At 42.2% G+C, this 13,306-nt stretch overlaps 1 protein-coding gene across 1 annotated transcript in view; it reads right to left on the reverse strand.

Moving 5' to 3' along the window:
- LOC135337897 (uncharacterized) overlaps positions 1-13,306 on the reverse strand; it is a 49,671-nt gene that overhangs the window by 17,133 nt on the left and 19,232 nt on the right. Inside the window, exon 4 of the mRNA XM_064533912.1 lies at positions 1-13,135. This exon is cut by the window's left edge and continues 17,133 nt beyond it. Within this exon, the coding sequence (XP_064389982.1) occupies positions 1-13,135 (13,135 nt within the window). The remainder of the gene's footprint in view (positions 13,136-13,306) is intronic.

Consider the following 13,306-nt stretch of genomic DNA (forward strand, 5'->3'; position numbering starts at 1 on the left):
ATTGCAGTAGCTAGAAGTGGTCTACTCTTCAGCTCGTTCAAATCAAAATCTGAAATTTGAACTGTTATCACCGGCCAATCTCTAACTTGTCTTGTGCCAATGTTTGAAAATACATACAAATTATCATTGCCTGTGGCAATTGGACCATTCAGTATAGTAACAGTTGTTAGGTTGAAATGTCTAGCTCGTACAGTTTCGGAGAAGCTGAACGTAATTTCCCCAGTGTTCAAGTCAAGGTTGAATGCCTCCAGTACAGGCCTGGTAGTATCAATAGTGTACATACTTGCTTGTAAAGCATTAATGCCATTGACTAACGGTATTAAGGCCAATCCATTCTTATCTTTGATGCCAGTAGCTTCGATCACAAGCCATGTTGTATCCGTTGATGCTCCAATCTCTCTGGATTTAATCTCATTCAGATCGTCAAGCGTGATAATGATAGTAATCTCAGTGCTGGAATTGTACGACTCTAAATCTCCGCCTTGTAATCTGTACTGCTTGAAATCGTCGATAATGTGAGAGTCGGCTTGCAGTGTGAATGAGGTGAAGTTGATACTTGATGCATTAATGGTTTCAAGGAATGTGAGATGTAGCCTGGAGGCGTCCATGTCCAGGTGGTACTCAACCAGATGAGGCCTCGTAGCATCAGCTTGGAACTCGAGCGCCTGCAATGCATCGAAATGAGATACAGGTACAACTTGATTCCCACGCATGTCCGATATCAACGTGGGGGTGAACGAGATCCAGGATGTGTCCTGGTTTACAAACAGCCCAGTTCGTCTCTTTATCTCGTTCAGATCTTGAATGTTAAACACGATACGAATTGTCAGTCCGTCCGGACTAGCAGAGGTGCCCCCCAGTAGGGTGTAATATAGGTCAGCATCGTTTGAACGTACTTGACTAGATTGAAGAGTGATTTGCTGGAATATGAGTGTTGTTCGATCAACAGGCTCGTCAAAATTCAAAATTAATACGCTGGCGTTTAAATCGACCATAAAGTTCTCAATTCGAGGCATTGTCGTGTCGTCAGTAAAGTTTAAAGTGCGGAGTATGACTGGATCTGAAGGATTGCTCACCATATCGAGAATTGTGCCTGAGGCCACGTTAATGTAAGTATTGCTATCGGTAGTGGCAAGAGTTCGTATTTTCTTGATTTGGTTGAGATCGAAGAATTCCAATGGAACAGTTACAACAGGATCGTTGATACCAATAGCCCCACCCATCGTTAGCGTGTGACTTACAGTGGGCGTGGGATCTTGTAGCGTTATCAGCGTATTATCAATCGATGATATATTAACGGTCTCGTCAAATGTTAGAGTGAGTATACCTTCGTCTAAATCAAACTCAAAATCCAATAGCATGGGATTAGTTTTGTCTTCAACAAATTCTTGCGCCTTGATAGCATTGGAGGGTGTAATTTCAACCACAGGCAGATCAACCATGTCCGCAACAGTGACGTTTGTGATACTGATAAACGTGTTTTCTGCAGCTATTGCAAGTGCGTCAATTCGTTTGATATTATCAGAGTCCGTTTGTCCAATATTTAGAACAATTATCGGACCATTGGGGGATACAGTGAATGTGTTGTCGGGAGAACTGGGTAGAAACGTGTAAGAGATCGAAACAGAGGAGTTGCTATCTTGAATCGTAATGGCCGTTATATCTAGAGAGCTGACATTCACAGTCTCAGAGAAATATAGTGTGAGTATTGTATTATCCATATTGAGATCGAAAGCAACTAACTCGGGATTGGTTTCATCTGCTATAAAGTTAGCAGCTAGCAGTGGCATATTGTTCGTATCCAGGAAGTTCCCACTTGTATCCAGCACAGTTGTAGTTTGCAGCTGAATATAAGTGTTGTTCGTTTCAGATGCTAAATCGGTTAAGATTTTTAGCTCATTCAAGTCATCATTCGCAAGTGTCAGAGATACGAGAGGTGAGTCCTCCATTGACAAGACAGCTTCTCTCTCCGGAGGATGGAACAACAGTGTATAGCTGGTCTCAGTGAAGGGGTTGATGAAGGTCACTAGTGTACTGTTGAAGGTATCTATGGCAACCGTTTCGTCAAATATCAGCTGTAGGATACCAGAGTTTGCACTGAAGCTGAAGTTGGTGAGGACAGGACTTGATATGTCTGGTAGCCATGTTGTCACTTGTAGAGCGTCCCCTTGTGGTATGGGTGTGATGTTGTTACCAACGGCGTCCATTGCAGCACGATAAGATATGGAGAGATAAGTGGTTACGTTGGAAATGGTTAGATCTCGTAGAGCCTTGATAGCGTTAAGATCCGTTGCTGTTAGTTGCACTGTTAGGATAGGTGGATAGCCAGGACCATTGGGCAACAAAGAAGGACCGAATAACTCTCCGCCAGTTAGAATGTACTCGGATGTTGTATTAGATTCATTCAAATCATTTTGGAACACAAATTCAGTGATGATTATTTCGTCAACAACTTCAGAGAATGTTAAATACAACTGACCCATATTCAAATCGAAATCGAAACTGTTCAGAGAAGGATTGGTAATATCTTCTATCACAACATCGGCTGGTCTAGTTTCATTTGAACCATTGAACAGCGAAGTGACTACGTTTCCTACCATATCCCGCACTGTACTGTTTAGGAATATGAAAGTATTATTGCCATCACTCGCTAATCCTCGGATAAATTTAAGTTGGTTAAAGTCCAGTGCACTCAGTACAATCTCAATCAGCGGACCATCGTAGGAGGAGCTTACACTATCAACCAGGCTGTATGAGATACCATCAAAGCTGCTGGAATTATAGAAAGTTACCGTGCCTGGAATAACCAGAGTAAGTGTGTCAACCGTTTCCGTGAAGAGGATTGTTAGTAAGCCACGATTTACATCCAGAGTGTACGAGTCGACATCAGGGGGTGTGGTATCTCGCGTGAAAGTGGTCACCATTATTCCTTCCTCTATCGGCACGACATCATTGCTATACATGTCATCTAGAGTCTGCTCGGTTATTCGGAGGTGTGTATTGTTAGAGAAGGTAGCTAGGCTTCTCAATTTCTTGATTTCGTTTAGATCAAACAGTGTTAGCGTTATTGTAACAATATGAGAGTTTAAGTCCTGTACAACACCGGATGTTAGCGTGTAATAGTCCAAACCTGGTTCCAGTGTACCCACACCCATACCACTAGATCCAGATCCAGATCCTGATCCTTGATCTCCTATTTCAGTGTCAGGGAACTGTACGAGAGTGATGTGTGCAGTGTTGAGAGTTGATACACGAACTGTCTCGTTGAAAGACAGCGTCAAAACTCCGATATTCATATCAAGATCGAAGGCTTCTAGCTCAGGGCAATTGGTATCAGCAGTAAAGTTGGTAATGGATCTAGCCGAGGTGTTAGCAATGGCCACTACTTGGTTACTGTTCATGTCATCCAGAGATGTGCTTAGGAACGATAGGAACGTGTTGTTATTGCTCGTAGCTAGGTCATCGAATAGTTTTAGCTCGTTCATAATGTTAAATCCGAACTCAACATACAGGAAGGGACTATCTGCGGGTGAGACGGTACTGTTGTAGATGAATAGATAGCTGCCTGGAGAACTGGAGTCACTCTGAATCAACAGCTGTCCCAGTTGCAGGGAAGATGCATTAACAGTCTCAGTGAACTCTAGAGTCAGCAGACCAATGTTTAGATCGAGGTCAAATCGTACTAGCTCTGGTCGAGTTGTATCTTCAGTATATTCTTGAACTGGTTGTGCAGTATCAAATGATATTGGTACCACTTGATTCGTATTCATGTCTATAACAGCCTCAGGGGTGATGGACAAGTGAGTGGTCTCATTGGAAGTTGCCAATTGAGTCAATCGTTTTATTTCATTGATATCCACATATCCTAACCGTACGATGACAATGGGTTGATTGGGACTGGTGGACTGACTGTACCGAGGATACGGACCCCCCACCAAGCTCCATCGCTCTCTTGGTGAGATACTACTATCAGATAACAGAGTGATTTCGGACAACATTAGCGATGACACATTCACAGTTTCCGAGAATGACAATGTCAATATTTCAGTATCTAAATTGAGATCGAATGCAACTAGTATCGGAGGTGTCATATCTTCAGTGAATGTGTTTACCCTGAGGGAATCAAACTCTGAAATTCCATTCACATAATTATTGTTCATATCTTGTACAGTGAGATTCGTGATACTGATAAATGTTGTAACATTGTTTGTAGCCAAGTTCGTAATAGCTTTGATATTATTGAGATCTTCCAGCGAGATAGTTAGGTACAGCACGGGGTCATTTTCCAACAACACATTTCCACCGATTAGAGTATAATTTGAAACAGTGGTTTCGTATTCAAAATATTCGAACGAAGTGGTATTAATGAAGGTCATATTCACTGGGTCATAAGTGCTGTTAACGACAGTTATGTTATCTGAAACAACCATCACCATGTTCATTACAAGCGTTATCTGGGCCGGATCTAGACTAGATGCATTCACCGTCTCGTCAAAATACAGAGTTAGTATTTCAGAGGTCAGGTTGAGGTCAAATCGGAGCAACGATGGATTAGTAACATCCATAATAAAATTAGTTGTCATAAACGAATCGTTTCTTGGGATAACATCAATTCCATTTCTGTTGATATCTTCGATGGAGCTTGATTCAAAGCTTAAGTAGGAGGAGTCACTGGATACAGCTAAACAAGGTTCACGTTTCAAATTGTTCAGATCGTCGAGAGTTAGCGCAAACGTCAGCTGTATATTATTCCTCATAGAAACTAGAGAACCATTGGTTAGTTGATAAAATACAATATCACAATCTTCATACGGTGACAAATCGATACCAGTGTCACTGCCGCTGGAATCAGTAGTATTAGTTGTGTTCAGTCCAGTACTGGTTTCAAATATGCCCAAATCTCTCACTGCTTGAATGGTTAGCTGGGAGAAATCAAGCGTACTTATATTAACAGTCTCATCAAAAGTAAACGAGATACGCCCTAAATTGAGATCCAGCACATAGATTAACAACACTGGAGGTGTTCCATCCGCTTCAAATCCAAGCACCTCCAGGCTAGAATTAGCATCGATGGCTACCAACGGGTTTCCTTTGGTATCTGCAACGGCCATTGTAGTGGCAGCTAGGAAAGTGGTCTCCTGGGAAACGGCAAGTTCATGCAAGAATTTTATTCGATTCAGATCGTCAGGAGCTAAGTAGATAGTTACTATATCAGTTGGACCATCAAATGATCGCGTGCGAACGTCTAGCCCCAGGGCATGAGATTGTGTAGCATTGGGAACATTATTATGTAGCATCAGCTGATTAACTTGTAGAGTGGACGTCCTTACAGTCTCAGTAAAGGAGATAATAATTGTTCCAGCATCGATTGATACATTGTAGCTTACTATTTCTGGTGATGTCATGTCAGGAGTGTACAGACTTAACTCGATAGGTTGTCCCATGGTCGTACAGTTCCTCATGAGAAGGGGGCGATCGTTTTGATCAAGAATAGTCTCGTTGGTGTAAGAGAGATACGTTGTTGAAGGTGATCGAGCAATGTCCAGAGCTTTAATAGCGTTCAAATCTTGCAGTGTGAGAGAGAACGGGATATAAGTGGAGTAGTGGAACTGAGTCATCCATTTCATTGCACTACCAAAGTCTCCGCTACCTGAACCACTCGTTCCCACATCAATGCTGTCGAAAGATGCGTTTGTTGTATCGACATAGCAACCAGTCAGCGTGTAGCTATTATTACAGGTATCACTCGAAGCAAAGGTCAACTGGGTGCAATCAAAACTCGACGCATTAACAGTTTCGGAAAAAAACAGAATGACATCACCAGTATCCATGTCAACACTATACCTAGTGATAGCAGGTCGATTAGCATCCTCGATATAACCATTAGCCATTAATGCAAATCCATTGATTATCGGGTAAGCGAGATTTCCGTTCATGTCCTGAATAATATTCGGAGTGATGGTGATGTAAGATGTTTCTTCACTCACAAGGAGAGAATCAATTCTTTTGATCTCGTTTAAGTCATCATCGGACAGAGTAATTAATATAATCTCTCCATTCCCAGAAGAAGTGTAGCTGGTTGACAAGACTATACCTGTTCGTGACCGTTGTGCGTTCTGCACAGTCAGCCCTGAGGCATCGAATGTGCTCGAATTCACAGGCTCGTTGAAAAACAGGACCAACTCTCCGAGATTTAAATCCACCATGAACCTGTTGAGAACTGGAGTAACTTGATCTTGGATTATGTCCAAGGCTTGCAGTGTTGTTCCGACTAATCCATTGGGATTTAGGAAACTAAGATCAATAATGGAGAAGTCGTTGATTGTGAGGTAGGTGTTGTTGATGGTAGTTCCAAATTCAGGGATCAGTTTTATATAGTTGACATCATCGAGTATGAATCGACTGTATACAATATGACTGTTGTCTGTGTTCAATATTGAACCTCCAGTTAGTCTCACACTGTACTGGGATGTATTGACAGTCATTTCATTGTGGATTGTTAAACCAGCTGATAGTAGCGTGTTAACATTCACTGTCTCGTCAAAAGTGAGGATGAGTTGGTTGGAGTCTAGGTCCAGATGAAACTGCTCCAAGTTAGGTCTTGTCTCATCAACAGTGTACAGAGACACAGGAAGAGCTTTTGTTGATGGAATTATATTTACTGCATTTCTGTTCATATCTGCAATTGTTAAACTCTGTATACTAATATACACACTGGTATCATCGATGGCTAGCGATGTCATTCTCTTGATCTCATTTGCATCTTCTCTAGACAGTACGATAGTGAGTGTAGTAGCGTCTGGATCATTTGTAAAACTTCCTGAGGTCAGTACGTAATATTCCCCTAGGGTATCATTGAATTCTTGCAGCAAGATGCCTTGCACATTTAGAGAAGTAGTGTTGACAGTTTCATCAAATACCAGGGCTAGTTCGGTCGCATTCATGTCCAGATCGAAAGACACCAAGTTGGGGGAAGTAACGTCCATTGTAACGTTTGATACTTGGAACGTTTCGCTTGCTTCTATAGAAACACTGCTCGTATCAGAAACAGCTTCTGATAGCAGCCTCAAATATGAATTGCTTCTTCCAGTGGCGATGTTGGTAATCTGCTTGATAGAATTCAAGTCAAAGTTTGTTACTTGCAGAACGACGATGGTGGAGTCTTCTGTTATCACTGTACCATCAGTTAGTTGGTAAGTGATGGACGGGTTTATTGCATCTTGGAGAACTATCAACGTGGCATTCAAACTTTGAGAATCAACGGTCTCATCGAAAGTGAAAGAAATTTGTCCCAAATTCATATCCAGATCAAATCTTCTCAGAGTAGGTGGTGTGGTATCTAACGTAAGCTGCGTTGCCATGACTCCTTCCATCGAGGACACACTCACAACATAATTCTCGTTCATATCAATAGCAGTATTGAAACTGAAACTAACATACGTGTTGTTGACGCTCGTAGCAAGGTTAGGTAATCGTTTAATCTCGTTCAAATCATACTCTCCCAGCGTCACGATCACTATCGGGTCATCTCCAGATAATGTCAGACTGTACAGAGGTGGTGTGCCTGCAACTAGCTGCCGCATTTGTATGTCAATTGCTATGGTAACAGGAGCAATTCTGCCCGAACCAGATCCACTTCCACTACCACTGCCGCTGATCAATAGCTCAGTGGCTGTGATGTCCATCACGTTCTGTAGAAGAATCTCTGCTACCATTAGCGAAGACGTCTCTATGGTTTCATCGAATGTTAGCAGAAGTTGTCCGAGATTAAGATCCAGATCAAACGATAATAGGAATGGATTAGCATTGTCTTGAGTGAAATTGGATGCCTGGAGGGCATTGGGGTTGTAAATCGGCACATTCAAATTTCCTGACATGTCGGCTATGACGAAATCCTCCAAGAAGAGATAAGTATCAGTGTTAGAAGTGGCAAGGTATCTGTTCCGCTTCATATCATTCAAATCATCTCTCCCGATGTCTAATCTTATCACTATACCATCTTTGCTTACTGTCCTGGAGCCGCGATTTGACCTTAGCTGAACTCTGTCACGGAAACTGTTGCTGGTGTTCTGTACAATTACTCCATTGACGTTTAGAGAAGAGGCATTAACAGTCTCAGAGAATGTCAAGTACAACCTACCTTCCGTCATATCCAGCGAGAAAATAACGAGTTCTGGGAGGGTAATGTCTGGGATAGGATCGGAAAGAACTGCGATTGCATTTTCAGGTAGTGTCTCCGAGTTACCAATGGATACCATGTCTATAATAGTCTGACTGCTGATGGAGATGTATGTGTTGCTCGTTGCTGTACCTAAATCGGCCAATCGTTTCAGCTCGTTTAGATCACGGGATCCTAAACTGATGATAATTAATGAGCTATTATCGCTGAAAGATACAGATCCCATTGGATAACCATCTTCAGCAGACAATGCAAAATACATAAGATCCGAAAGATTAGCAGCTGGTGTATTTTGCAGAATAATACCTGCAACATCTAGACTATCCACATTCACAGTTTCGGAGAAATCCAACGTCAACTCTCCGGTATTCAAATCCAGGGAAAATCCCTGCAATACAGGTGCATTCATATCGGGTACATAGCCTGAGGCCATTCTTCCGTTTCCATCAGTAATAGGTACTGTATCGCTATTCTGCAGATCTCTCACTGCATCGCCTCGCACAATAACATAGGTGTTGTTTAAATCTGTAGCAAGGTCTGTATCGTACTTGATTGCATTCAAATCGGCAACTGATATATTTACTATGACAACATAACCCTCCGGGCTATTTGAGATGCTGCCAGCAGTGAGCGTTACATACGTGTTGGCCAAACTCTGATCTTGGATTCGTATAGACATGGGACGAAGCGTTGCCGGGACAACCACATCGGTGAAAGTGAGTGCCAGTTCTCCACTGTTCATATCAAAAGTGAAAGTATCGAGAGTAGCTTGACTGACATCTGGTATAACTTCAGAAATAGGCAGTGCAGAATCTGGAAGAATAGGCATAACATAGTTGCCGGCCATATCCGTAAGTGTGCTAGCGGTTAGAGTAATAAAAGTGTTGTCAGTTCCAGTTCCTATGTCTTCATTCAGTTTCAGCATCATGATTTGCTGGCGATTTATCTCAATACTGAAAGTGAAAACTCCATCGAATACCATCTCTCCCGCCACTGTTCCACTCGTTAGTTCTATGACAATCAAGTCTCCAAAATTTACCCCGGAGGATTGTAGGGATACTTGTGTTACATCCAGGGTGGAGGGTCTAATCGGTTCATTAAAAGTCAGCAAAAGCAGCTCTTCTGATAGGTCTAGCGTGAACGATGCCAGCTGTGGTGGAGTTACGTCTGCAATATACACTGCTGCTTGCAATGCGTTGCCATTGGTTATCGGTACCACTTGGTTGGGTTGTCGTACGGCTATATCACTGACTGCAAACGCATTTATTCTCAAATATGTGTCGTTGATAGATTTAGCAAATTCCGTTGCTTTGAGCCGCGATAAATCGTCAAATGATAGATTGATAATGATTACTGGGCTGTTGCCGCTGGGTGTGCTCGAATCCCGAGACAGCTGCACAAATTGGGAGGAGTTTGCACTCGGCTGGATATATATCCCCAGTGGGTTGAGGGTGGTGGGCCGTACGGGTTCATTAAAGGTAAACTCTAGTATACCTTCGTTCATGTCTAGCGAGTACATGAGAAGAACTGGTCGTTCGTTGTCATCGATAAAATTCTGCACAAATAGAACGTCCGTATCGGAAAATTGCATAATTCCATTCCCATTCATGTCTTGTATGGAATTCATTAGTACTTGTATCCAGCAATTGTTGATTCCAGAACACACGCGATCGTTTTCCTTGAGTGCAATAATGCCCTCAGGAGATAACGTCACGACTACTAGAGTACCGTTGTCTGATAGAGAGAAACTTCCCACTAGAGTGAAAACTGATTCTGCTTCACGGAAGAAATTTTGCAGAACGACACCAGCGAAATCGATACTGTTGACGTTAACAGTTTCATCAAACTCCAGTGTAATTGTACCGTTGTTTAGATCAATCTCGATAAAATCAACAAGTCGTGGTGGGGTAGTATCGAAGGTATAGTTGGTTACAGGCATTGCACTGGTGCTTGGTATAGCGTCAATCAGCAGTTGAGTCATATCACGAATTGTATCCATTGGAAACGACAGGAAACAATCAAATGGTGATGTACACACGCTTATTCGTTTGATCTCGTTCAAATCAGCTATGGATAGATCGATAACAATCACAGGTTCGTTAATTGCCGTGACAATATCACCTCCGTTTAGCGTGTAGACAGATTCATTCAAAATTGACCCATTGGGTCCGGACTGAAAGGTCAGAGACGAGAGATCTAGAGTCTGTATATCAACAGTCTCGTTGAATGATAGTGTGAGTGTGCCAGTATTTAAGTCAAGATCGAAACTCTCTAAAATCGGTGGAAGTGAATCATCAGTGAAATTCTGAGCCTGCAATGGCATATCGCTGGGTATGAGAGTTATGAAATTGCCATTCGTATCTTGTATAATTGGAGCAGCAAAAACGATGTTTGTATCTGCCAAGCTCACTGCTACCTCAGTGTTACGCTTCAGATTGTTCAGATCGAATCTTGATAGGGACACAGAGATGGAAGTGTCGTTGACTGTCATATAATCACCAGTGGTAAGTTGTACGAATGGTGGAGGTTGTACAGAACTGGATCCTTGGATAATCACATTCGATAGGTCGAAGGTATCGATATTAATAACCTCGCTGAAATACAGAGTGAGGGTCTCAGAGTCCAGGCTCAACTCGAAGTCGGTTAGGACAGGTGAAGTGGAGTCAACGCTGTACACTCGTACTTGTCGTGCTTGAGAGGTTGCGATGGCCACCACAGGATTATAGTTCAAATCAATCACTAGAGAACTTGGGAAAGATATGTAAGTAGATTCCGGATCTATAGCAAGGTTGAAGAGAGCCTTGATAGCGTTCAGATCAACATCAGTTAGATTGATAGTTACGGTTGCGTCATAGCGATTTTCAACAACAACCACACCTCCTGTTAGCGTATAGCTCTCTGTTGTCTCGGTCAAAATAGCATCCTGTTGGATTGTAATCTGCTGGAAATCCATGACAGTAACGTCCACTGTCTCCGTGAATACGAGAACTAAAAGTTCAGCTGTGAGATCAAGGTCGAAATAACCGAGTTCCGGTTGAGTAAAGTCATCAATTAGAGCAGTTACTTGCAAAGCATTCGTGGTATTAATTGTAGTTATTGAAATTTCATTCGTGTCTTCGATAAAATCATTTGTTAGAGAAACGAAAGTGTTGTTTCGGTTTGTGGCTAGTTCCCGAAATCGTTTGATATTGTTCAAATCGTTCAAAGACAATTGAATATCGATAAACGCACTATCAATGTCAGTACTAAGCACATTCTCGTTAGTCAGCCTGTGGTATACTATCAGGGAATCTGCGGAATTCTGTATAACCAATGACGGTAAATTGATTGTTCCCACGCTAACAGTCTTCGAGAAAGTTAGAAAGAGTGTCGATGATGTTATATTGAGACTGAAGCTGGTCAGTTGGGGTGGAGTCATATCTGGTACAAAGTTTATCACACGATTGTAGATCTGGGCATCGTTTGGAACGGGGACCACTGGATTGGAATTTGTATCAGTTATCAAAAGCTCGGAGAAGACAATCCACGTGTTTCGAGGGCGTGTGGCTAAATTAAGCATCTGCTTCAGATCATTGCTGTCCTCGAAAGAAAGATATATTCTGATAATTGTATCCTCGTAGTCGTCATGGCGACTGCCAACGAGCTGATAAAATTCATCACCAGGGAAACTAGCTTGAAACTGTTGCAATATAATCTCCGTCTCCCGTAGCGATGATCCGCTGACAGTTTCATCGAAAGTGAGTGTTAAAATATTCCTGTCTAGATCGAGATCAAAACTGATGAATGTAGGATTAGTAGTATCACTTGTGTAGTTTGTAATAGGCAGTGCATTCGAGCGTGAAATGGCTACCACGGGATTTCCCTTTGTGTCATCAATCGTTGTCATGCCGATGGAAATGTACGTATTATTTATTGAGGTAGCTAGTAAAGTTAGACGTTTAATTTCGTTGATGTCCAATATTTTCAGCTGCACAGTTAGTACAGGGCTAAGGCCTGAGGCATAATCCACACCGGGGAGATAGCTGTTGAAATCTATGGTATGCATTAGAGTTGAATTGAGGTTTGAATTTGCAACTGCTTGAAGCGTAATCGTAGCCACGTCTAGCGTTGCCCCGACAACCGTTTCGGAGAATCTGAGTGTCAGTAGACCAAGGTTCATATCAAGATCGAACTCTTGTAGTTGAGGAGTGGTGGTGTCAGGTACGTATGCTCGTACTCCCAAAGCATTCACTCCACTCTTCCTCGGAACTACGGCCAAGTCACTCTGATCTCTGATAGCACACGATTCCACTACTAGCCATGATGTCATTTCATTCTCGCCTATCTGGAGAGCCTTGATTGCGTTCAGATCGCTCAGTGTGATATTGATGAAAATAGCTGTCGTATCTCGTTGTGCTTCCTCGTTCGTTAGTATAACAAAATCATCAATAAATTGACCCGAGGCAATTTCTGATGTGATCATATGCGCAGGTACTCCGGTTCTGTTACTTCCACCATTACCATTACCACTACCACTTCCAGATCCAGATCCACTACTGCTACCACTAAACGATAGTTCACCTGGTTGGTACGGCATTAACAGAGCACCCCCTGTTAGTATGAGATTCGGTGGGCCTGAGAAACTAGCTTGAAGCGAAAAGCATGAGTAGTTTACTGAAAATACGTTGATAGTTTCCAAGAAGTATACTGAGAGAATACCGCGATCCATATCCAAATCGAAACCAGTAATTTGCGGATTTGACGTATCATTCATATATGTTGTAACACCGATGGCAATTGTTGTTGGTATGGCAACAACGGGATTGCGATTCATGTCAGCGATCAAATCCGATGTGAAACTGAGGTACGATGTTTCGGAGCTAACTAGCAAGTTCTCAATTTGCTTGATACGGTTGAGATCATTTCTTGTGATAACAAGGTTAACGACCAATCCATTAATGTCCAAGCTTACGCCACCTGTAGAATAATGGATTATAATTATTATTACAAGTATTGAAATTGGTCCCTCGAGACTATAGTTACGTGCATTCAAACTGAGACAATACTACCTTAATTAAAACATTTAATGTTCCAACAGCCGTAACTTTAGTACCGTTGATCAAATTTCCAGTTATGAAGCTTAGAAAG

This window comes from Halichondria panicea, chromosome 6 (assembly GCF_963675165.1).
Source record: "Halichondria panicea chromosome 6, odHalPani1.1, whole genome shotgun sequence".
NCBI lineage: Eukaryota > Metazoa > Porifera > Demospongiae > Suberitida > Halichondriidae > Halichondria > Halichondria panicea.